Consider the following 23,973-nt stretch of genomic DNA (forward strand, 5'->3'; position numbering starts at 1 on the left):
GAGCTTATAGACAGAATGCTTGAAAAGCAGGCAGTAAAATGCTCACCTTTTTTTATAGATCTTGGTTTTTACATAATGAGCTGCATGAAACTGTTTCTTTCACTGAACAGTGACAGCAGATGACAGCAATACCAGGAAGCGCCATTCACCAGCTAATCTGGTAATGAAACCTATGTCGGGGGAGCCATGCCAGTACAATGATAAGTGGAAAATTAAAATGACCGCCACAGCCCCGTATAGCTCAAGAATGCTGAGAGGTGGCAAAAATATTAAGGAAAGGCTCTTTGGAAATGCTCGGTGCTGGTCTAACTTTGCTCCTTTTGAAGTCAATGACACCAGTGACATTGGCTTGAATGGGAGCCGTTAGGCCCATGCTGAGCGCCTTGTGGAAACGTCCCCTCACACTGCAATTCAGTCTACACAAAAACCACGGGGGGCATTTTAGAAAAAGGAAGGATGAAGAAAAACTGCTCTTTTGGGGCAGGGAGGGGGGAATGGCTGACGCACAAGCACACAACATACAGTCCAGTCCTTACTAAGGAATGGGGAACAGAACAAAGCTTTGCCAAACTGCCAGAGGGTTCTGAACGTTGCCAGGTTCCTAGAAAACAATTGCACTTGAGATACACGTTTTCCAGATAAGGATTTAAAAGGGGGGAAGAGCGGTGGAGTTTTCCACATATTTTAAAACAGAAAGTTTATTAATCTAAATTTGGACTACTAAAAGTACCATTTTTTGAAAACCATTTTATGAAAGGCTTTTCTTCTCCCTAAGGCAGGAGTAGAAAAATAAAACATGCAAGTGAATTGTTACTCAGCAAAGTAGAGCTATAAACAGCAACGTAGAAGATGATCGCTAGATCATACACCACAGTGCAACGAAAGGTACAGAAACAACATATGACTATAAGCATATATAAATAGGAAAACAAAAAATAAAGGGAGAACCAAAAATGGAAAGGGGGGGGGAGTAAAGTGAGGGAGAGTTTCACAGAAGAGATATCAGTACAGAAAAGAAGCAAAATAGTGCTGATCAGCTGATGTCCTGAGTGGATGTTTAACATTGCTGCCAAGGGTCTGTGGGTTTCACTAGCTGTCTATGGGTCACACACTGAAGACATTTAATTGGGCAACTCTTATGAAGTCCAAGAAAACAGTTCCAGAGAAAGCACAGAAGTCACATTTCTCACGCACTCACTTAGTATCAGAGGCAGGAAGCAACTGTGAGTTTGGATCCCTAAAGACTGCACACATGTACATGTATACATGAACATAAAATGGCCTTGCCCGACATTTTTCAGAATCAAGCTTTAAAATGGGAATCACATGCAGCCCGCTACCTGAATATGAAAAAGTCCTGAACTGACTTGCAGCAATGTGCTGCGAGTTATATCTGCTTTGTTCCAATTCTATTCACATGCACTGATACTACTACAAATGATGATTTCTAAAAATTCCACAGAAGTTAAATGATGCTCATTTTAGTTGACTTGGGTTCATATTTTTAAGCTAGGCCCGATTCCACACTACAGGTATATTCACATAGCACATAATAATCACATAGCACAAAAAAATAGACATTCATCATCTACTGTGTGTGCCAGAAGCATTATAGGGACATAAATCACTGCTTCTCAGAACTCCTGAGCTGGAGTGCCACGCTGTCACGATTGTAAGACATCTGATATTGCATTCTGCCATACAGATGTACCTTGTTACTTCAAAGTGACCAAACTATTTTAGCCCCCCCCCCCCCCGATATCAAGATAAAGTAGGATTAACAGAATAGAGAATCAGATACCAGATATCTAAAGATCCAGTTCATCGTTCTAGTTACTATCCGCATAAGTGCATGATGTAAATGTAAATGTAAGCCATCATCTATTTTTAAATTTTAGCATTTTACTTCACACAGCTGCACAGCTGTAGGGAAGTGATTGGTAAAATTTTATGCAGTGACATTATCCACAATTTCACAATCTTTTTGATACTTAAGATCACATCTAGAGACTATAACTTGCGGATCTCTTATAGAGCACTACAGTTCCTTCTTCAACCTTATCTTCTATTTGCATTTACACATTATCTTCATGCATTACAGCCCTTCTTTAATTGGAAGGCATTTATACAGTTATATTAATTTAATTTCCAGCTCTGCAACCAAGTAGTTCTCCATTTGTCCACAGACCTTGACTGTAGGACTAATGTTTTGCAGTAGCTTTTCTCAAAAAAATTATCTTACCAGTTTTATGAACTTACAAGTTCAAAAGTCAAACTATGGCACACTTATCTCTTAATCACATGATTCACAGGTTTAAAATCATACTCTTTGTTCTATTACAGTACGTTGTGTATATAAGAAAGCATTAGCCACATGACAAACAGCTGTCGTAACCATTTAGGAAGCATCATTTACCTGATAATTTATTTTAATCCTTCTCAGCATGAAATTAAACTGATTTGTTCTTTCTGCTGTGAGACACAAGTTATTATTCTTGCCTTAAACTTAAACTAAAGTGTTTTCATTTATTAACAAAATCAGCTTGAACTGAACTTTGAAGATCTATACTCATGCCATAATTCTCCATGGGGTTTATGTCAATCAAAATATTGTACTATAACAAAACAGATGTTTTTGACAGGATCAGTCCACAGCAATAGCAATATGTAGCAGCAATATAGCTATCTAGAAGCAAAAGCAGATTTTAGGTGTCAGTTTGTTAGGAATACACATCACACTTACTGCCACATGGACAAGAATAATGGCCTGAGCAACCATTATTTATCCTGAAGTTTTTTTAATTTCAATTGTAATGATTTATTAGAGATGGTGAAACAATCTTTTTGGGATTTTGCTCATGTTTCTAGTCTTTACAGTTAATAATTCTGTACTGAATGCAATATGCTGATGATGGATAGCTACAAGCTTCAGATTTATTCATGCAAAAATATTCAAGACTCCTGTTGCAAATGCTGTTTAATGGCCATCTTTGAAAATTGGGTTATAAATCACTTCCTAAAAAAATCCTTCCTGGTATGTGCAGTTTTTGAGATATAAACTGATGCTTAAAGACTGTTTTAGTTACAATGAGACAGCCAGTGGAAGGCTGAGGCAATTGCACTGAGAAGGTGAGTTCTTCCGGTAAAACCTTTGACAAGCAAAGGAGCCAATATTGTTATTAATTATTTTACAGCAGCACTCCTAGGGCTCTAAAGAAAATCATAGCTCTGCTAAGCACTTACAAGCTAAATACACAAAACAGATGAGCAATGCAGTGGAGGAAGTATTATTATCCCTATTTTGTAGTATGAGGCCAGAAACAGAAAGAGATGCCAGACTTTTCACCTCTTGAATTGTCTTTGTTTCCCCACTGATCTAGAAAAGGAAGTAGAGGAGACATGGTTAATTCTGACCCTTATCTGACAGCTCTGTAATGTCATGTTCCATCAGGTACACGTTCACCATCGTACACTTAGATCAGGGAAGACTGTTACTCACATTAGGAGGCATATCTCTTGTAAACTTTCCCAAGTCTGATGTTTTGTTCATTAAATCATTAGCTGCATTAAATAATAAACATATAAACAACTGTTTCTTCAGGCTTCATTGGTGCTTGAAGTTGAAAGATGTTTGGTACAACAGGACAACATCAGCAGGAGAGTGGATAGTGCCACCACCCATATCATTTTCAGGCCAGTATTTATGGCACTTCTGAGAGGTGTGGTGTGGAATCACCTCAGTTTGAGATGGCTGACGAAACCAGGCTTCCCAGTTCTTTGCAGGACACTCAAATTGATCAGTCATTAAATAAAAAGGGGGTGGAATCAACTACGTGCTCTCAGGACATGTTTTCAAATAAAAGCAGTCGTGGCTGCTTCATCTGCAGCACAGCTAACCAGTGTGAGTATATGTGCAAACTAGGTGGGTGCAAACTAGGTGCAAACTAGACTAGGTGGGCCTGCAAGCAAGATTCAACTTGCATGAAACAGTCTCCATTCTGCAAATACAGAAAACCTATACAGGCCCAGAAGTAGAATTTCAGTAATTAGAACTCAGATTTCAGAGAAATGTCTCTATTTACAGATTTCCTGGCACCTAAAGTGAGGGAGGGCTGAGAATCACACTTGTAAGTATAGACACCAGAAGTTCTGCTCTGCATGCCTAGATCCTCACGAAGACATGAGTCTATACGTTTTTCCGTGGCTTCACTGTAGAAAGCAGGGATTTTATCCTACAGTGTTGACTTTGTGGTGATTTGAAGTGAGGAAATTAAAAGTTTGCAATGCCTGAATAGTGATTTACTACTCAGTATTCCTATGGATTGGTTTTGTATTTCTTACTGCTGGTTCCCCTGACAATTTGGGATTTATCTTTCCATCCATTTTCATTTCAAACCACATAAGAAAAGATGTTATCGACTGCTTTGTATTCAGTGACAAATTCCTCCTCTTATTACCAAATGCATTCTGACTGTTGCTAAAAAAATGATGCACTTGATAGCACACGGGGATTTAAATACCGTCAACTGTAAAGGGTACTTCTGCAGACTAATGCACGGTTCCTAGCAATGCTTAGGCCTAATTGCTAGAGACTGGCTGAAGTCACAAGCTTCACTTCCAGATTTTGAATATAGCAACTTTGAACAATCTCTGAATCCAGGTTTTGATCCAGCCATTATTTAAAAACATCAAACTACACCCACCCAATCCCCACCCCATTCCCCCCTAAAAAAGACCCAAATAAAAAAGGATAACATAGAGCAGCTTTCAAGACTTTTAATTCCTTCATATCTAGGGCATTTGAATCTAAGACATTACTAAAGCCTATCTAAATACATAGAGTAGATAAATTCCTCTCCAATATAGCTCTGATTAAAAAGTCATTGCATTTGTTTTTATGGAAGAAGAGTCATCCTAAATGTTTAATATATAGAATAAAAAGATGCAAAAATAGAAAGGCAGAAATAAAAGCATACAATATTTAGAAGACCCAAGAAGAAATGAACAAGGAATAGAGAGCAACGAGGAAAGTGGGACAGGAGGATGGAAAAGGGAGACTGCAAGAAGTAAAACACGATAACAGGAGAAGAGAGACAAAGTTGATAGCAAGAAAGAAGAAAAAATATTAAGAAAATATTTTTCTGACCATCCACTAAATCTTCTCACAGAAATGGAAAACTGAGAAGGTTAAAAGGGGAAAGATGTTTATACAAATGTTAATAATAGAGTATTTCTTAGAGGCCTTCATAGTAATCTATACAAATTTTAAGTTTGTAAATGCTAGTGGCAATAGCATTTGGTCTAGCAGGTCTTTTGAGGAAGTCAAGGATGTAAACTTGAAGTGCATATCTGTGCTTAATTTCAGTTGTCTTGACTGTCTCATATAATTTGTTATGCTTTGTTTTTTTCAACATTTGCAATTTAAAAATAGCATTCTAGTTCATGTCAAGTATATCAGAGTTGATTATAGCAGACCATGATTTTCAATGCTAGCTGCGTCACATTAGGCTCCCAAGCCTATGTTTGGATATGAAATAATTAGCCTCAATTTCAGAACTGACTGAACTGAGTCTGCTTAGTGCATACTTAATAAAATTCCTAACATTCAAATTATTACAAAAATATATTGCTATTTTAATGCATTAAAAAACTCTCCCATAGAACGCAAAGAATGATCTGGTCCTTTTCCCAAGGGATTTTAAATCAATAGGTAAGATTGTGCTATCCACACTAATTTCCAGTAATGAGATACTATTCCATGAGAAAAACAGCAATGGCATCTGACCCTGTGTTTTAAATAAGAGTAGAGACCAGACCAAAGGAAAGCATCAGCTGTGGCTCTGTGGCATTCATGTGGCCTAGAAGCCTTCTTTTCTTTTTCATATGTGAAAAATCTAAGACAGAAGTATGATTTCATTAGATATTTATTGCTGGTTTTTTCTGGCTTTAAATGTAATACTCCTGTTAAGATTTCACGTGAGTATCTTCATATGTGCCATATTATAATAATCTCGTCTGCAGAATAAACAAGGCAAAACAGCTAGCTATCTCTGTAATTATAAGGGTTAGAAATTATGCACACAGCAAAGCTTAAGCATACCACAAATCCTGTGAAACTCTGTAAACCCTTTTTTTTTTCTGTGCCAGCGGATTCCTGTTGTCGATGTGATTAGTTAGGATTTATATCACTGTTGCTGAAACAATATTACAGCCAGAAACTCTAGTTCCTATTGGCCCCACTGCCTAACCTTTCTCACATTTGCTATTACAGTCCTTTTAGTCCCGGGTGAAATGTTTTCTGTTGTCTTAGCTCATTCTATAATAAACGCATCACAACTCCAACACACACAATCAGTCAGAGCTGGCAGTTTCTCAACTCCAGTAAGTTCAGAACTGCATGGAGGCTAAATTACTTCTGTCCCAGGAGACTGATTCTTTGAGGTCAAGTCAAGCTCATTAAGGAAAAGAAAGTGTGGGGAAGTTTGTGCTGTAGCCTTTCAGCTGCACCTATCATGCGTAAATGCTTTGCATTTTTTTATTTCCAGAACTGTGCAGACCCTTAACTATTGTACTGCTGGTGTATTTCTGTATTGGCCAAGTAGCGTTGTCAGTGAACACATCTAGCGAATAAGCATAGTCTAATAAACAGGGCATGTAATTGCATTTAGGAGACCGGGATTCTCTTTCTGATTCTGACCTGTTTTATGAGTTTGGGACCATCACACCTGCATTTGTGCCCTTGTTTCAGCCTTCACATCCCGCTGTGGTTACGCTGTACACTCTGCAGTGTAGGGCTCTCTCACACTGCTGAGTTTTACAATGCCAAGCACAGATAAGGCCCTAGACACCACTGTTCTGTACATGACAATAACAAATCCAATGTCAGACAGATAGTTAAACCTCCATGTAATATTTTTTTCTTTTCCCATATAAATGTTTCCATGTTAATGAAATGGAAAATACCTAACTTGCTTTACTCCAAACTAATGAATAGGTTAGTGCCATCAGAAGCTTTTTCTAGCAATTTAAAGAACAACAGGACAAAAAAAAGGAACAGAAACGGCTATTCATTCTGTCTCCTTGTTGAGTCAGCACCAGAATCGTTATTTTTAATAAAAAGATAGACATATTTATGCCTGAAGGACTCAGATTTGTTGAAGCTCAAGAGCTATGATAGAAACAAACACCTTTTTTCTCTTCCATTCATTATTTACATATAAAAAGCATCTACTTTGCATATAGTTCCTGTCATTATCTTTGACTGAATAAGAGTGCGTGCATAATACTTACAGGAAAGAACGCTGAGGTATGTAATTGTTAATATTAAATATTATTTTAAAATTTATTTTGATGTGTTATTACCAAAAGCGAAAATACACTCAAGAAGGAAGACTGTCAGAAAAAACAGTAAAGTGGCCTTAAATGATCATCTAGTGAAAGAGTATATTTTATTTGCGTCAGTAAATTCTGTATGAGGTTGGTGGACCTGATACTACATGGGAGCTTGAGAGGCATTCAGGGGCTGTTGGTCACCTAGCTGTGGGCTTCAGATTCCAGTGATAAGAAGGTTCATTATTCATCATCTCTCACTGCTTTCCTTCCTTTCTTGGTGTGAACATCAGCACAAGCCTCTGTCATTCAACTCGTAACATTTCTCCGTTGCATTTCTCCTCACTTCCGAGTATCAGCCAGATTGAAAATGTGTCAATTCTTCCACTACATTGCTTTTAACAGCCAATTTTATTTTTTTCCTGTCCATATGAGTAAAAAGCCACCCAGATTCTCATCATCTTGCACATCACCCACTGCAATCTCCTCTCCCCTCTGGTTTGCTTTCCCGTACCTTGTGCACCAAATAAAGCCCTTTCCAAATGCTACAAGCTATCCATAATGCAGCACAGTCAAGAAACACCAGAGTCGTGCAGTCCTATCCTCCACATACCTCTCTAACTCCAGTTCCTCCTCAACACCTCTCTTCTGCCAGTAATTAAGGATTTCATAGCACAGGTTAATGACTTGATTGTCTCTCCCCAGATATGGATCAGAGCCAGGGTAAAGATCTAATCTCAGCTGTTATGAGTTGCAGTTAAAAAGAATCTCAAGTTTCCTAAAAACTTATTAAGAACTTCCCTGATTTAAAAAGTGATCTTAATGTTTTGCCAGCTATTCTCTGCATTTCTCACCTAGCAGGAAATGAGTGGCACAAGAGAAACATTTCTACCCTCAAAGCTCTCTAATGTACATCACACCATTACCATATGTCTTTGTTTTGGGGTTTTTTTTTAACAGAGTTGGCGTAGATCCAGATGAAGATCTGAAAGCAGAAGCTGCAAGCCAGGTATGTCAGGATTTTAGACATACATGCTGAATTAAAAACTGTTCAGTTGTTGGCAGATCACGTTTGTCAAAAATAGTGTTATAGCTGAAAGTGTTTAAAACAGGCAGGTTGAAAATAAAAAGTATCTTTATTGTACAAGGTACAAAGAGAGGAGGAATACATATTTTTTTTAATGTGCATGCACTCATGAAAATTTTGTAACGAAAAATGTTACAGAGTTTTAAAGGAAATTATAAATAAATGCAAAGATATCCTGAGAGGTCTAATAAACAAAATAATAGAAGTATTGCCTTGATAAATCCAAATATTTATCACCTTCCAAATGCTGCATTTATAGAAATGAGACATCTCAGAACCCTGTTTAATTTCCTGGAATAAAAAAGGAGAATGTGTGATGCTCAATTCTAGTAGGTCAGGTTTCTGAAAATATTTTTCAGTTATTCTTCACATGGAAACCTAAGTACATAGTGAACTTGAAAACTTTAAACTAAAGGAGGCTATTTAACAAGCTGCAGCTGTTCATATGTCACCCTCCCTTTTTTGTCATACATGTATGGCATTGTTTCAAATGTAGCACTGCCTGCAACAACAGTAGAAATCTTCGGAGAGTCAATACACAGAGACATAATATGTACTTCAGCATGGTAAGTGGAATAGCAGTAGGACTAGGAAGAAGCAACACTACAGTTGACAAGTTGCCAAAGCAAAAAGCAAAGCGCCCAATACTGTGTTCCTGTTTCTAGGTAATACCATCCCACGCACTCTTTCAGACTGCACAACTGGAACTGAAATTGAAATCACCCAACAGCAATATAAATGTAGAAAATAAGTTAGGGCAAGACATGAATAAGATACTCTATTCACTTGAAAATACGTTAAAGATATCATTAGGCAGAATTTTAATATATCTTACGTCCTGAGTATTCTTAACATTTACACATTTGCACGCATCTGAAGGGTCTCAACTTTCATTGAAACTGAACAGAATTCAGGTGCCTAACTGTCCTAATGTTTCTTTGAAAAAATGTAAAAAGAATATTATTCATATCTGACCATATCCTTAGTTTTACAACTCAGTCACTATTAAAAGGGCTAGCATAACACTACATTGCACCATGCCAAGATGCTGATTTATTCTGAGTCTGAGGGGACTAATAACTAATATCACTCTCCTAAGCATCTTGGTAGGAATTCTTGCAATGCCTCTGCCCAAACTCTGACTGAGGCCAGGACACAGAACCTTAATCTTAATCTATTCTTGATTGGTTTTTAAAGATATATCATTTCAGAAATTTTCTACTTTGCAGCACTCATGAATTGTCAAAGATCAAAGAATGCTGAATGCAGTATAAAATTGACTGAATGCATGTTTTGTGAAAACCTGATTTCTTCAGAAGTCAATAGGCATCTAATTTTCTCCTCCTTTTATTAAAAATGAGAATAATCATGTTTATGAATAACAATAACACATTGAGTATCCCAGCTGTGCCCTGTGAATTAACACCTATCTCTGTTGACAAAACTCAACAATACAACACAGAAGGTGTAAATAAATGTAACACTTTTCATGCCCTATCATGTCCAAGTCAGCATTCCTTATAGTAGTAAATTTTACCTTAGAAGATATTTTTGCTGCTCTGATTTTGCCCCCCCCCCCACTGGTATTCTGTTTTCATTTGTCTGACTTTTTTGTATTTGACATCTCAATCTTTTACTAATTGAGGCCTCTGTTGCATTCTCTGTAGCCCTCTTTGGTTTAACTCAGTACCTATCACAGTTAATTCAATTCATTTCAGGTTATTTCTTTTAATTTTCTCTTTCGTGTCATCTGTCTCTCATTCCTCTTCTTCCCCCTTGTTGTCTTTTTTCTTTCCCTTTATTTCTAATATGATGTTTTTATTTAGTTTACCTACTTTTCATTTTCTTCTTATGTTAGTGTGTCTTCACAGTGAAAGCAGTTGTTTTTCTTGCACATATCCCTGGACAAATAACATGCCAGTATCTCCCACTGCCAGTTAAAGCTCTCACCCAGATGAACTTTAAACCACATGTCAAATCTCAGTGCCATTAATTGGAGCTTCGGGGAGATTGTACCAGAAATAAGAACTGAATATTTTCTCAAGAATAGGATGTTTAAGGGACAGCAAAATTAGTGGAAAATAAGCCTCTAGGCTCCTCCCTTTTCAGCCAGAGGACTCAGGCAGAATTGGGAAGCCACAAGGTCTGCTGCGGAGATTTGAATCTATCTGCTCTGTGACCACTCTATTTACCAGGACACAGGGTATCTTGCTGTGCCTCAATCCATGTCTGGAACCAGACCTGGATTTTTTAGGGGCAGAAAAAGCCTTGAACACCTTCCACCTCATGAGTACTATTTCAGAGGCAATAGCAGCTGTATGGCTGCATAACCCTTTTTCTTTCCTACCTCTTCATCTTGCTCTCCCTTTTTTCTTTCCCTTTCACAAATTCAATTTTCTCTTCTCTGAAGGAATTCAATTTATTTAGTCAAGACTTCCATGTACACAGTTGTTTCTGGACTTCTGATTATGCTTATTTCTGTATTCTGGACTGGCTCAACCAGTAATTCTGGCAGTCAGCTAGCAGCGAACTCCAGTTCAAGTTGTAATACCTGGAACCCAGGGCTCCTTCCCTAGGAAAAAGGTGTAGAGCCTTTTACAGTATAATTAACATGTGGACTTCACCATACTGTGACCTCATCCATCAAAAGCATCTCGCAGTTTCTTTGTGTGAGTTCCGCCTTGCTTTTCCTTAGATGTGTTTATCATCAAATAATTATCACAACATAAGCTTAAACAGAAGAAATAATAGCCTCATATTCATTTATTTATTGATGGACTGTCATAACTCAGTTCTGAAAACTGAATTACATAATACATACTACAGATAGTACATACTATTGTATAGAAAATAATATATAAAAATAAACAAAAGCAGTTTGCTGCATATCACTTACATTCACAGTATAAACACCAAAAGCTAACTCCAATAAGCAGAATGCAGGACACAATCACTAGGCATTTATGAAGCTGATCTATTAATAAAAGGCAAAAGCTTTTATGGCAGTGGGCTTTTTAACTAATTTCCCATAAACAAAGATAGTCAATAGCATATTTTATTCAGATGGCTTAATGTATCTCAGAAATTCTCTTATGTTAATCTCTATCGAGACAGTGTAAGAATATATTTTCTACAAGCATTTTGGAAAAACTGATCTCAGGAGAAATCTAAATAGCCTGCAAAACACCTATCAATATCATGTCTGTCAAACTAATGTTCATAGTTTATTTAACCATCCCTATATCTTGATTAGTATAATAAGGAAATTATTTATACTTTCCCCATCAGTTTCATCTGCCAGCTGGTTGGTGAATTTATTGCAAGTGACTAATGAGAATAATCTCCATATGGATAATTCCCAAGTAAGAGATGAGAAACATTGGCATTCTCACTTCCCAGAGAGAAAATTGTTGTCCAGAAGAGGTGGTGGACTGTTTCCCCTACTTCTACCTCTCTCACCTATAGGGAAAGTGAAAAGTTACTTTTTAAGATCATAGGATCCAAGAATCTGCAATAGCCCAAGAGCATTCACACCAACATCTCCTGCCGTCCCTTGACTGTACTGTTTACGCAGGAGCTGCACTACAGATAACTACCCAGATTCCCATTAACGCAAAAGTTGATAACACAACACAGATTTCATATACAAAAGGAAGAAGGTGCAACACATGTCAAACCACAGAGCTCAAATGAGACAGAGGTTACAGGCCACCAGAGCAGGTGTGGAGCGAAGCAGCAATAAACATTAGTGCAAGAAATAAAAACAGGTCCAGGTCAGGACTAGCAAATTCTGGGAGAATTACACTCTGGTGTAGACTTTTTTGTCCACTGCGTTCATATGGGAACATGAATGCAAGAGGAAGCTAGATATACAATTAGTTTGGAAAGAAAAATTAACCAAGAACGCTATGGCTTCTGGAAACATTAGTAGTCAAACCAAGGACACACAGGCCATTTACAGAGCTCTCTGTGCTTTTAACTAGCCTTCCTCTGCATTGCATTCATTGGCTGCTTGCTGCAGCCAACTCCACAAGATGTCTATTTCCATGCCTGTCCTTCTCTCTCATCTCTATACCTGTCCACCCTAGTCCTTCACCCTCTTTCTTTCAGTGTTCTTCTTGTTCTGACCTAACATAGACCTTACCTACCATCACGCTTCCTGCTTAAATGTTTCAACCCTTTTCCCAATCTGTATCTATCTTGCCAAAATGCAATATTAGATATTAAGGGCTTAGAAGAGTGCTCTGCTGCTCGATTAGGGATTAGTACCATCTTCTTCCTCCCTCCAGCCTCCCCAGTTGCTAGGGGTAGTTGCTAAAATACTTAATTCTGTAACAAGGAAACAGATCCCAAGAATAATATTTGGCCTGTTTGGTGCCGTTGTAAATGCACTGTGACCACCTTTGACATTAGCAAAATCATAACAGCTACAGTATAGTTTCTGTCTCCATATAACCTTATTCAAAACTCAGTGAAATCCATGTAAAAGTTTCCATGTACAGGTTGGCTTGGAACGAGACCTTACAGTTTTGAGGATCAGACCATTGACATTATTATCATCAGCCAATTTAAATGTATGTTAATGTAGAATAGGAAATTAAATTTTTAACACATTCTTAGATTAAAATATATTAGATAAATCAGTTTAAAATTGCATAAAGAAAAATATTCCCATTAAAAAAATAATCTAACTTGCAGCAAAACACAAACAAGACAATAACGAAGTATCCTTAGAGAACTGGCAATCTCATTCCTAATTCCATCCTGCCACTAATTCTTCCACTAGTACTGATGTGATGCCCAGAGTATAGCCAAACCAGCTGTCTTTGTACAGATGACTGTTTCTAATGTATTATTCCAAATTATGACCCTGAGTAAAAGGACAGTCCATCTATCTACCTGTGCAGCACACCCCAGAATTAGCTTGCAGAATGGAAAGCAGCATTTTGAGTCTTGTTGACTCAAGTCATGTTCCTCTCCCCTTGGAAAGAAGCACAGAAAGGAAAGTAGTGTCATAATTATTAGAATATCATGATCCCTTTGGGAATGACATTTTGTTAGATATACACAAATAGCATCTGATCTTGTAGAAGTAAACTGAAGTAATCCCACAATAGCAATTAAATCGAAATATCATTTTATTGATCTCAGAATATAGTGCTTCTCAGCTGCTTAATAAAATTGGAATCATTAATAAGAGTAAATGCTGCACTCTTCCAATCAGTATATAGCAATGAGAAATGTGCTATATGAGCCAATTTGCTCCTGAACTGATTCACAGATATGACATTTGTGCACTAAAGAAGCTTTTTAAATCAAAAAAAAAAAAAGGCAGTTAATTGTAATTTGGTTTGACATGTATTTTTAATATTGGAACTTCATGTTTTATTTATGTTATAAAAATGGTTTTCACTTTATTCATTTGTTTATTTTGCAGAGCGCATCTAACTTGGATAAAAATACAACCAAAGCTGAGAGTGCATGGCTGTTCAGAATATGGTATGGCTTTGACCACAAGTATCCTTTTCTGTTACAAGCCATAGATGATAGTTGCATTACAACTGGCACCTTCAAAATATTTCAGAATCCAAAAACGATTATACTTTTAAAAACAAAAACAAAAGCGTAATTTATTTTAACATGTTTAGTAAGGAGAAGAAATTTTGAAAGTTCAAAGAAACAGAAGGTCTAGTGAAGCTGGGCTGTGCAGTGGTAGTATATTCCTGATTGAGGCTATGGAGAGTGAGATGAGCTAAGAAGCTCTGCCCTACAGCAGTATATAGACAATAGGTTTAAATAAATTAACCTTTTTAAATTCCAGGATAAAACTGATCCAATTGTTAATCAGAGAGAGTGTAAATTCTCTGCTTGAGAGACCAGGTTGTTGGAGACTGAAGCAACCCAGTGGCTGCTGCCTACCCACATATTCAGAAAGCAGTAGCTACCCAAGACAAAGTAAAAATAAGACAACACTGGTTTACCCACACCTCTTACAAACAGAGAAATATGCAGCCATTATGAAGATGTAGCTCCCAGGACTTCCCTGGAGCTCATACTTCCTATTCCCTGGGCTCCTGAGCCTTTGTGCTTCTATTCACAGTCCTACTGAGGCACACATGGTAGAGGTCTTGAATATTGGTGTCTCGTGCTTTATTCTAGAAAGTCTGATTTCCATGTCTTTTGCATTTCAAGAAAATATTTTAAGTGATTTTCTTAAAGTATTCTTAAAAAGAACATCCTCCCAAAGCCAAGGTAGAACATCACTCTCTGATACCCATGCTGTCACTAATGCCGTGCAAAGATGGTAAAAGCTAGCATTCTAATTTATTGTCATTTTAAACTGACTCTGCAAAGGCTTTGCATAGGTATCAGTGAGATCCCACACTAACAGTCATGCCCTAAGCCTTTAACAGAGATATACGATGAATGCAAGAGAAGCCTGCCTGCTAATTTCCATGCATACTGGCTCAGGAGCTAAACAGGAAAAGCTCTACCAGTAGCCTCCATTATTCAATAGCACATCTATTGGTCCATGACCCTGCACTACTGAGTAGAGATTAACTACTCAGGCTACATGTATGTTTTTCTGACACCAGCTGCAGCAAACTAAGATGAAATATTTCAGCTGATAAAATGTAACTCTTTGGGAATACAGCTTCCTCAGATATTTTTGATGGAAAAAACATCTTTTTGGTTAAAAATTAATGTATTGCCCTAATTCATCTACCAGAGCAGGTTTAAGGGCCAAAAAGCACTTAGCATTAAAATGTTTCCCTAGGGTAATTCTTCAAGAAAACTTAGAAATAATAGGTGAATGCTGTATGAAGGGGGAAAATATATTTAAATGTTAATGCTGAGTACCAGCATAACCGGCTTTAACTACCACCCAGTCCCACTTCTTTTTCAGAAGGAATAGCCTGTGGTTGTGGTATATCTTGGAACCTATAAGTCAGAAGGAACAGATGAACAGGGGTAAAAAAAATTGCTCTGAAGAGGGAAAAAAAAAAAGAGAAATAAAAAAAATGTGGAAGGCAAGAACAGGACAGAGGCATGAGTTAAAAAAAGACATGAAAGAGACAACAAGGGTAGAGCTAGAAAACAAGGGACAGGCAGAAGGGAGGCAGAAATCAATATGGAAGTCAGACAAAAGTACATGCAAAATGAAAGGACTGTAGAAGGCACTAGAAGCACCACTTCTCAGAGGTTATCAGAGGTTATGGTGGAGATCTTAAATATGGGTGTCTGATGCTTTATTCTAAAAAGTCTGGTTTCCATGTCTTCTGCATTTCAAGAAAATATTTTAAGTGATTTTTTAAAAATATTCTTAAAAAGAACAAATTTATTCATAACTGTCAATCTCTCTTCCAGTCAAGGCACAATCTTTCTTTAGAATTCAGATTTTCAGAGATTATAGCCCTGCCATTATCCTAAAATATATTTTTATTACAAATAATACTTCTACATTTTACTAATCCTGAAAATGTATGCCCATATACTTGCACAGAATAATGGTTCAACCCACTAATGCTGTGACTCACAGCTCTGAGCATTTCTTTGGTATGACTATTTCTGAAAGACATTCTCTTCAAGGAGAGAGAAATTATCCACCCAAACTTTCTTTTGCCTTTCCCTGCCTAATGTTACAAAGCTGTGCTGCTAAATTTAGAAGAAGAAATTGTCATATAGCACAATATTTGCACCCAATACAAGATTGCATAGAGGATTATGATAAAGTCTTCAAAGAAAAGACACAGCAAAATAATAATCTATCTGGTTATATACTTCGAAAGCATACAAGACTGTGACATTTCTATAGTTTGACATTTGCTCTTAGGCATTAACACAAATCTACCCACTCTTCTGGCAATAACATCTCTTATGCCTGTTTATTTCACGAGGGAAAAGCAAGACAGAGGAAATATCACTGAGGAAATCAAAAAAGTTGTGCTGTTCCTTGCTATCCTTATGCATGATTTCCACTTAGTTCAGTGGTCTTAGGCAATAGCAACGTGCCACGCTAGGGTAGAACTATACAAAAAAAATCCTAAAATTCTGCTTGAGAATCAAATTTTATTTTTATTTTGAAAGAAACAGTAGGAGCCTGATCCAGAGCCAGCTGGGTTCAATAAGGGTTGTTTTCTTTAGGCAAGTATCTTTGAGTCCAGGTATTGACACCTGAGTAAAACATACTATTCTCTAAAATCTAGGCTAAGAAATGTTAATATTGGAATAATAAAAATGAAGAACAGATCATTTAAGTACTTAGAGGTATCCTCTTGGATTTTCATCTCAATAATTTAAACAAGGAAAATGCAAAATAAAATACTTGGTATCTGACAGTGGGTAAATTCCCGTGAATTTATTTCAACTTCTTTGTTTTTACAGCTTACAATGCATTACAGCTTCAAATGGTAATATCCTACTTAAGGCTAGTGGAAAAGTGAGGGAATAAACAAAGGTATTTCAAAAATTTATCAGGGAAAAAAACCAAGATCTATAATCCAGCACTATATACATGGCTTTATATTGTTGTTTGTGGTTTTTTTCAAGGCAGATGTAGCCAAGTTTAGCTAACAAATGAATAAGTAGGGGGTAATTTCATCCTGCAAGGGCAAGAACCTATGTATTTATATAGGTTGAGCAGAGCTCAAACAAATGGTGAGCAAAGTTGTCCCATTCCAGAACATCCCACAACAAAATTACAACTTTGCTCCCAGCTAGTTGCAATTTCCCTTTAACTCTTCTCAGTCCCAAACCTCTTTACTTGCTTACTCCAGCAAATATCACTGGTTTTTGCCTGCCTAGTCCCAAGACATTGTGTACCTGACTAGAGTTAGAATTCCTCCTCTACATAGGCTTGTATTCCCAGTGACAACCTACCACTAAAAATGAAGGTAAAATTAATATAAGTGTCTTGCAAACAGTCTTCACCTGTTTTTCCAGCTACTTTAGACTAAACTCCTGCAAGCATTTCTGGTTTAACATTACCTTATACGAGGCTTTTTGTCCACTAAGGCTTCTTTCTCTCTCTGTATTCATATAATTCTCACTTCCTCATGTGGGGGCATTTTTGCTCTCGCTGGCTGTTCTGTAGCATCGGTCAGGAAGATGACTACACTGTTCTCCCAGCTCCTCATGCTGTATACTGAGAGGGAAAGGAAGGATTTGGGATTGCTGCACTAAAACACAAAAGCACAAAACTAACTGAAACTGAAGATTAAAAAAGAGAGCATGCTGTACGTACTAAGATGTTTCCATCCATAAACGCTCACCGTCTTCATAAGGAGAAGCCTACATTATGTTGCAGGATATGTACTTTAATAGTGCACACTGAAACTTGCATTGAGAAAAAAAAATAGTTACTGCGTAACAGGAAAATATATGCAAGATTACAATAGAAGAAAGCAAGAGGGGAAGGAAGAGGGACAAAGACTTCAAATGCACGGTAAGTTTCTTTGAATACTTAATAAGTGTTAAATTGCAAGACACAGGCCTTGGGCCCACCTGCAGCCAAGTCTAATCATTTTTTTCTGGCAATGGGTGAGGATAAGATTGCATGTGATGTGTTCCTCCAAGACTAAACAACATGACCACAGCACTAGTGCTGCCTATCTCTGGCACACGTGAGGGGTGAGAGGGAGCAAGAGAGATACAATGATTGTTTAGCTGGCCAGCATGGATGTTATAACTGTTGCAATGACAGGCCTACTGCATCCTTGATACTGCTCCAGTAGTACCAAACAGCAATGTAGCTGTCTAACTTGCACAGAGCTTTGCTGTTCGAGCAGCTCACATGCACACTGCCACAAATAAAGTAGGAGGAGGAGAGCTTTCTCCTTCTTTACAGATTTCTTTTCAGTCTGAGGAACTAACATTCAGTTACACTGAATAGAAGCAGGAGTCTGGGACAGAGTGAGCCAATTCTCCATAAAGCAACTTGTAAAAGTGTTTCTACTTGAACTGCAGTTATCCATCATTCAGATGCGTTCCTTTCAGTTTAAAAAAAAAAAAAAAAAGGTTGTTTGTGTCCTCTGCACTTACCTGAAATCAATCAGCCAAAAGGAATTGCATTATTTGTAGACTTCAAAAGTTTATCCTCCTTAACTTATCAGGGCACCTATCATTGTATTTCTCCTGTGCTTTGTACATGGATAAAACAGACATAATGGCTACCTATGAAGTAAGATAAGTACTATTCTGTGTCTGTGAGAAAATGGAAACGCTACTAAAAGCAAAAGCACATTCCAGGGTGAACTGACAATCAAAGAAAAATTCAGCATTTTGTGGTCTTCAGCTGAATTTTCCTTATGGGATGACTTGCCACTCTCGTATCAGACACAGACATCTTTGGAAGGAAAAGACAGGAGGCAGTAAGTATGCACGTGCACACCATTTTCTTCTACCTGCTGGAGAATGAAAGGTTTCTTAATTACTAATATTCCAATTTGGCATTCTTTATCACTTCAGTGACAACATCAAAATAGCACACGGTGTCCTAGTTTTGGGCCAGAACCTCATTTTGCTAGACAGTTTTCAAAAAGGGAAAAGACAATCTTATCTCAGAGAGACTTCAGTCTAATTATGAATCAAAGAAGCATCAGATAATGCAGTGTAAGCAAATTCAGGTAGCACACAGAAACAGTAATGTGGAATTGGCTAGCAGGAAATGTAGACATCATAGTATAGATATGCCAATACAACACAAGAATTGGTTTGGCAGGTGTTACAAGCAGATCATAATAAAAGCTGAGAGGAAAACACCAATCCTAGTAAATGGATTATAGTGGATATCACAACATGAACATGACACAAGAACAGCTGACTATATCATAAGGCTTTCTCAAGCACTGCAAACTTTAGCAGGACAGGGTCCCCAGAAGGTATTTTATCATTAGCAACAATTGCCTGAACTTGGTTCAAAACTCATTCCAACAACACATTTTCCAAGCATGTGATCTAGGAAAAACTCATTGTTCTTTTTACAGCACGGATAATCAGTATATCTGATTTGGTGCTATTTCCTGACCCTTTCCAAGGACGCAAGATTGTTGAAACTCTGCAAATTGACCTAATAAATAAACATGGCTAATGATTAACCAGAATAATAAGTGACCTCAGTTTGTCCTCCATTCACAGAAAGAAACCTGGATAAATAATTCTTAAACAATTCCACACTGAATATGCAAGTAAAATCATTCTCATTTGTAAAGTTTCTCTCATGTCAATTCTTTGAAAATCTCTTTCATGTCCAGGTATTTTTACAAGAAAACACTACTAAACATGAGTTAAGTACCAAGGATGAATGCAAAGTTAAATACAAAGTGTTGAATGAAAAATCTATGGTTCTTTTACAGTATTTTGCATCTGCTCCTTTTCACCCTTCCATTGCATAGAGACATATGTAAAGATTATTTGTGATAGTTTCTTGTTATTTTTATTGCAAAATATAAATCTCTGAACCCACCCTTTACCCCACCATAATCCTGAAGGAAGAAGGGAGCCACAGGAATTTTTGTTTCACAAAATATAATCAAACGGAGATAAAGTTTGACATTTTTACTATTTAGATTTTTCATCCTGACACTAAGATTCAATACATTGCAGAAAGGTCTATTTACATGTTTAAAACTGGAAAAAAGGCAAAAAAATGTAGTTAGGGAAAAAAGGAACTGACAAGGGAAGACAACAGAAAGATCAGATTCTTTTTCATAGTCTAATTTTGTCTTTTATAGTTATATGAAATAATACAAAAACTAAGTCATTCTGGAAGAGGACTTTTTTTTTTTTTTTTGCCAAAGGCTTTTACCTCACTGGTAGCAAAGCTATTATATCAAATTTCTTGATTTCTTTAAAGCCTTCGTAGTAGGCAGTGCTTTTGCCTTTAAGGGAAGAAATAGAGAGATATGTGGAGGAAACTTTGTTAGATTTCAAAAAAAAAAAATCAATGCTCAAAAAAATGGTTAAACAGTGTAAGTGTAGGACAAGTGGAGAAGGAGACCATGTCATTATTATTGCAATCAGAGAAAAGGGGAAGTGCTTTAATGTGAAGAGATTCACAGTAAAGTTAAAAAAAAAAAAAAAGAACCAACAAAACCACTTTTTGTAAGCTGTTATTGAATTCTTGTTGTCATCCATTGGAGACATGCTGGGCCAGATTCTATTTTCTGTTCTTTGCGTCGAATGGTCATTGATTTATTTTTTTTTTAAGAGTTTTGCATGGTATCTAAGGCAGAACCCGGCCTACAGCTTATTCTAGACAACTTGGTGTAGAATCACCAGCTTTTCTATTTAACATCCTAGCTCATTTGACATAGTATACCTTTTGTTTATGCTGTTCAAGGGGTTCTCTCAATTTCTGATAACAAGGACCACAACTGAATACAAAGACTGTTTCACAGACCCCAGTGGCCCCAATGTAAACACATGGGTCTTTATGCAACTATGTCATTTTCTTTCATGTAAAAATATATTAAAATGCATTAAAATATGTAATAGATAGAAACTACAATCTCATCCCACAAGGAGTTCTAAAATTTAAAAATAAAATTGTTCATAGAAGAAATATAACAAGTTCATCTTTCCAGTACAAAACAACTCCAAAGCTCATTTTAAAAGTCAAAATTTTTTTTTTTTTTAAGTATTTCAGAAAATGTTTCTGAGGCTCATCAACTACATAGGAGTCTGGCAGCCCACCAAGTAGGTCAGAAAGTTGACAAAAAAGTAGAGAAATGGAATTGGAGCCTCTGGAGCCCTAAGAAATCTGGCTTTTGCAGGGCTCTCAGCAGAGGCTGTTAATGTGCTTTCCACATGGTTTGCCAGAGCCAGGGGAGTAAAGGAGAAGGGAGCCTGAAACAGGTAAAGCTTCTGTCTACAACGCAGCTGAAAGTGACTTTTTTTATTTCAGCAAACCTGTGCTTTAGACATGGAGATAACACATCTGAAAAATTTTGACTGGGTATGACTAATTTCCTTCAGTATGTTTTAGCAGCTGGCATTAAAGAAGCCGCTTACTCTACAAGGCGCTACTATGTGCTTCATCTGTGCCTGTGGGCAAGTGGTCAGTCCCCCTTACCTGAGGAACTTTTGCACTACACCCAAGAGCTGAAGCATCTGAGCCATTCCTCCCAGATTTACCAAGGGCCATTTCTGAGGCTATTCAGCAGACCAGTGGATGCTTACAAGTCCCCCAAGAGCACATAGCACTTCATACAACCAAGGCCTCAGTCAGGCAATCCAGCTTACTGAACTGTTCTCAGTTTTTCTCTTGATGTTATTTTCAGCTGTATGAAGCCACTATATACAGCTGTAGCATGTCAAAACTCGACAGTGTCAAGATTTACACTTTAGCGTAAGAGAAATTCAGCACATACGCTACCAAGACAAAACGAAGTACAGAGGATTCCTCTTATAGGCATATTTTATACAGAAATGCTATATTAATAGCTCTTGACCAAGAGCCAAATGTTCGGCATGGACAAAAGACACAACTAGAAAAATTGCTACAGTTAAAAAAAACACCATCTGGTTCTGCAGCTTACTTCTACCTGCATAGCTGTGTGTTACAGTACCTGTCAAATCAAAATACAGAACTTGAAGGAGTTGATCTAAAGCCTAGTGAAGTAAATGGATTCACCGTTTATTGACCTCAACAAATGATAACTCAAGACATTTTAGTATCCAATTTTACTGATAAGTATTAATTATTATTCCACGTGACAATTTTTTATTTTGCTTTATTTTTTCCTCCCCTTCTCACTTCGTTATTACAACATACTGTAGCCTGAATGTACAAAGAAGCAGAAGCCTAGGCTTGTATTAGTCAACTCAAGCATGAAATTATAGTTTGTTGGCTGACAATACTTAATAGCACCCAGGAGACCTAAGTATGATATAAGAGTACCGGAAGCTTATAACACAGATTTAATCAAGCATAACTTAAAACCTTCTTTCAAGTCTCTTATTATTTCATTTACAGCCCTGTATGTGCAAGAAGTTACTTTGCATTACATCTAAAGTGTTTTTAAATGTTCTTCTGCATGTATCTCTTTCACTGTTGCCTTTCCAGTCACTTAGCACATATCAGAATGCTTGGACGTGCATGCAGCACGTTGCATATGTAATTCCATCTATAAATGGCACTTCTTTTACAGCAGCAATTGTCACAGCAAGATATTGCTAATTATAACATCACCTAAGCAAGAAATTGGTAATAATTCCTAGTAAGAGTCTGTTATTAATGTTAAATTACAGTGGTATTCCTGTAAAAGCTGTGAGACTAAAGGAATTCAGTATGATTAAGGTTATTACCAGAAATACGAAAGGGCACGTTAATGATTTTCCATCAGAAAGTATTCTTGAATTGAACTCATTTATGGAAGGCTAATATCTGGACACAAAACCTTCAACATCACTGACATGTTCCAGTGCCCTCAGTCGGTATGGATGAGGCCCTCAATACAGGTCTTATTTGGAAGCTTAGTCTGTATATTGGCATTCTTCCCATTTTAGGTGGTCACTCTGGAAAAAGCACTGTTGGTATCCGTAGTTTGTGTTGGCTATGATAGTTTTGAGTTGAGTTAAACTACTTTAGCACACTCTAACACAGAACCACCAATAATGCTGAGGCAAACGTGCAAATGTGTGAGGAAAAAAAATTGCCTCTAATTTTAAGAACAATCTGGCAATCAGCGATTCAAAATAATGCAATTCTTGGCAGCAGAGAAACTCAAGAGCTGTTTCCTATTTTCTGATATTGAAATAGGTGCCTGATTCACTAGAACGCGTGCATCATCGCACATTCAAATATATTGTGAATCAACCAATCTTAGTATCAGTTCTTAATTCAGCACTTCTCAAGGGGATGCTCAGGGAAGGTGGAGAGGATGAATCAGAAGAATGAAAATACTGATTTAGGGCTGACTACAAGTTTGCATGAGGTATTACAGCAGACCATCACATCTTACGAGCTCACTTTAACTATTGATAGAGAACACAGAAGTCCCAAACAGGAGAGACAAAGGTTGCCTTTCATCTTACACTATACTACAAGCTTCAAGTCCAATGGAAGTCAGAGTATAGTGCCCACAGGAACACAGTCTCTTAATTTAGATGCCTAAAAAACAGCAGAGCACTTCTGAAAATCAAGGCTGTGGCCTTTTATTTTTCACAAATATAGACCAAGACCTCAGGAACCTCTTGATTTTTGTAGATTCAAGTCACCCTAGCAGAATTTTTTTCTGTAAAGTTAGCACCATTCCTTCCAGCTGAACATGTTTGTAGGCTTCTCAGTGAAGGCTATTTGACAGAACTTATCATCCTGGCCTTCTTTGCACAGTGTGATCTACTTAGTTACTTATAGTAAATACAGCATTCAGATTTACATAATCTTCTCCTACAGGCCCAGAAGCTGAAGAAATGTTGGTGACAGGATTTTTAGAACTTTATCAGCATGCATCTAGTTGTCATAAACGGAGTCCAGTTTGACATACAGATAAAGAAAATGAGCCGCAGTTCCAATCACAGCACCAGTTCTACTACTCCAATACCAGCATCATAAC

At 37.3% G+C, this 23,973-nt stretch overlaps 1 protein-coding gene across 2 annotated transcripts in view; it reads left to right on the forward strand.

Moving 5' to 3' along the window:
• Positions 1-23,973, forward strand: part of SLC9A9 (solute carrier family 9 member A9) — a 250,212-nt gene that overhangs the window by 182,896 nt on the left and 43,343 nt on the right. For both annotated transcript variants that reach the window (XM_075507217.1, XM_075507218.1), the window contains exons 17-18: positions 8,290-8,338; positions 13,854-13,933. In XM_075507217.1, the coding sequence (XP_075363332.1) occupies positions 8,290-8,338; positions 13,854-13,933 (129 nt within the window). The remainder of the gene's footprint in view (positions 1-8,289; positions 8,339-13,853; positions 13,934-23,973) is intronic.

Source organism: Mycteria americana, chromosome 7, assembly GCF_035582795.1.
Source record: "Mycteria americana isolate JAX WOST 10 ecotype Jacksonville Zoo and Gardens chromosome 7, USCA_MyAme_1.0, whole genome shotgun sequence".
In the NCBI taxonomy this organism is placed as follows: Eukaryota; Metazoa; Chordata; class Aves; order Ciconiiformes; family Ciconiidae; genus Mycteria; species Mycteria americana.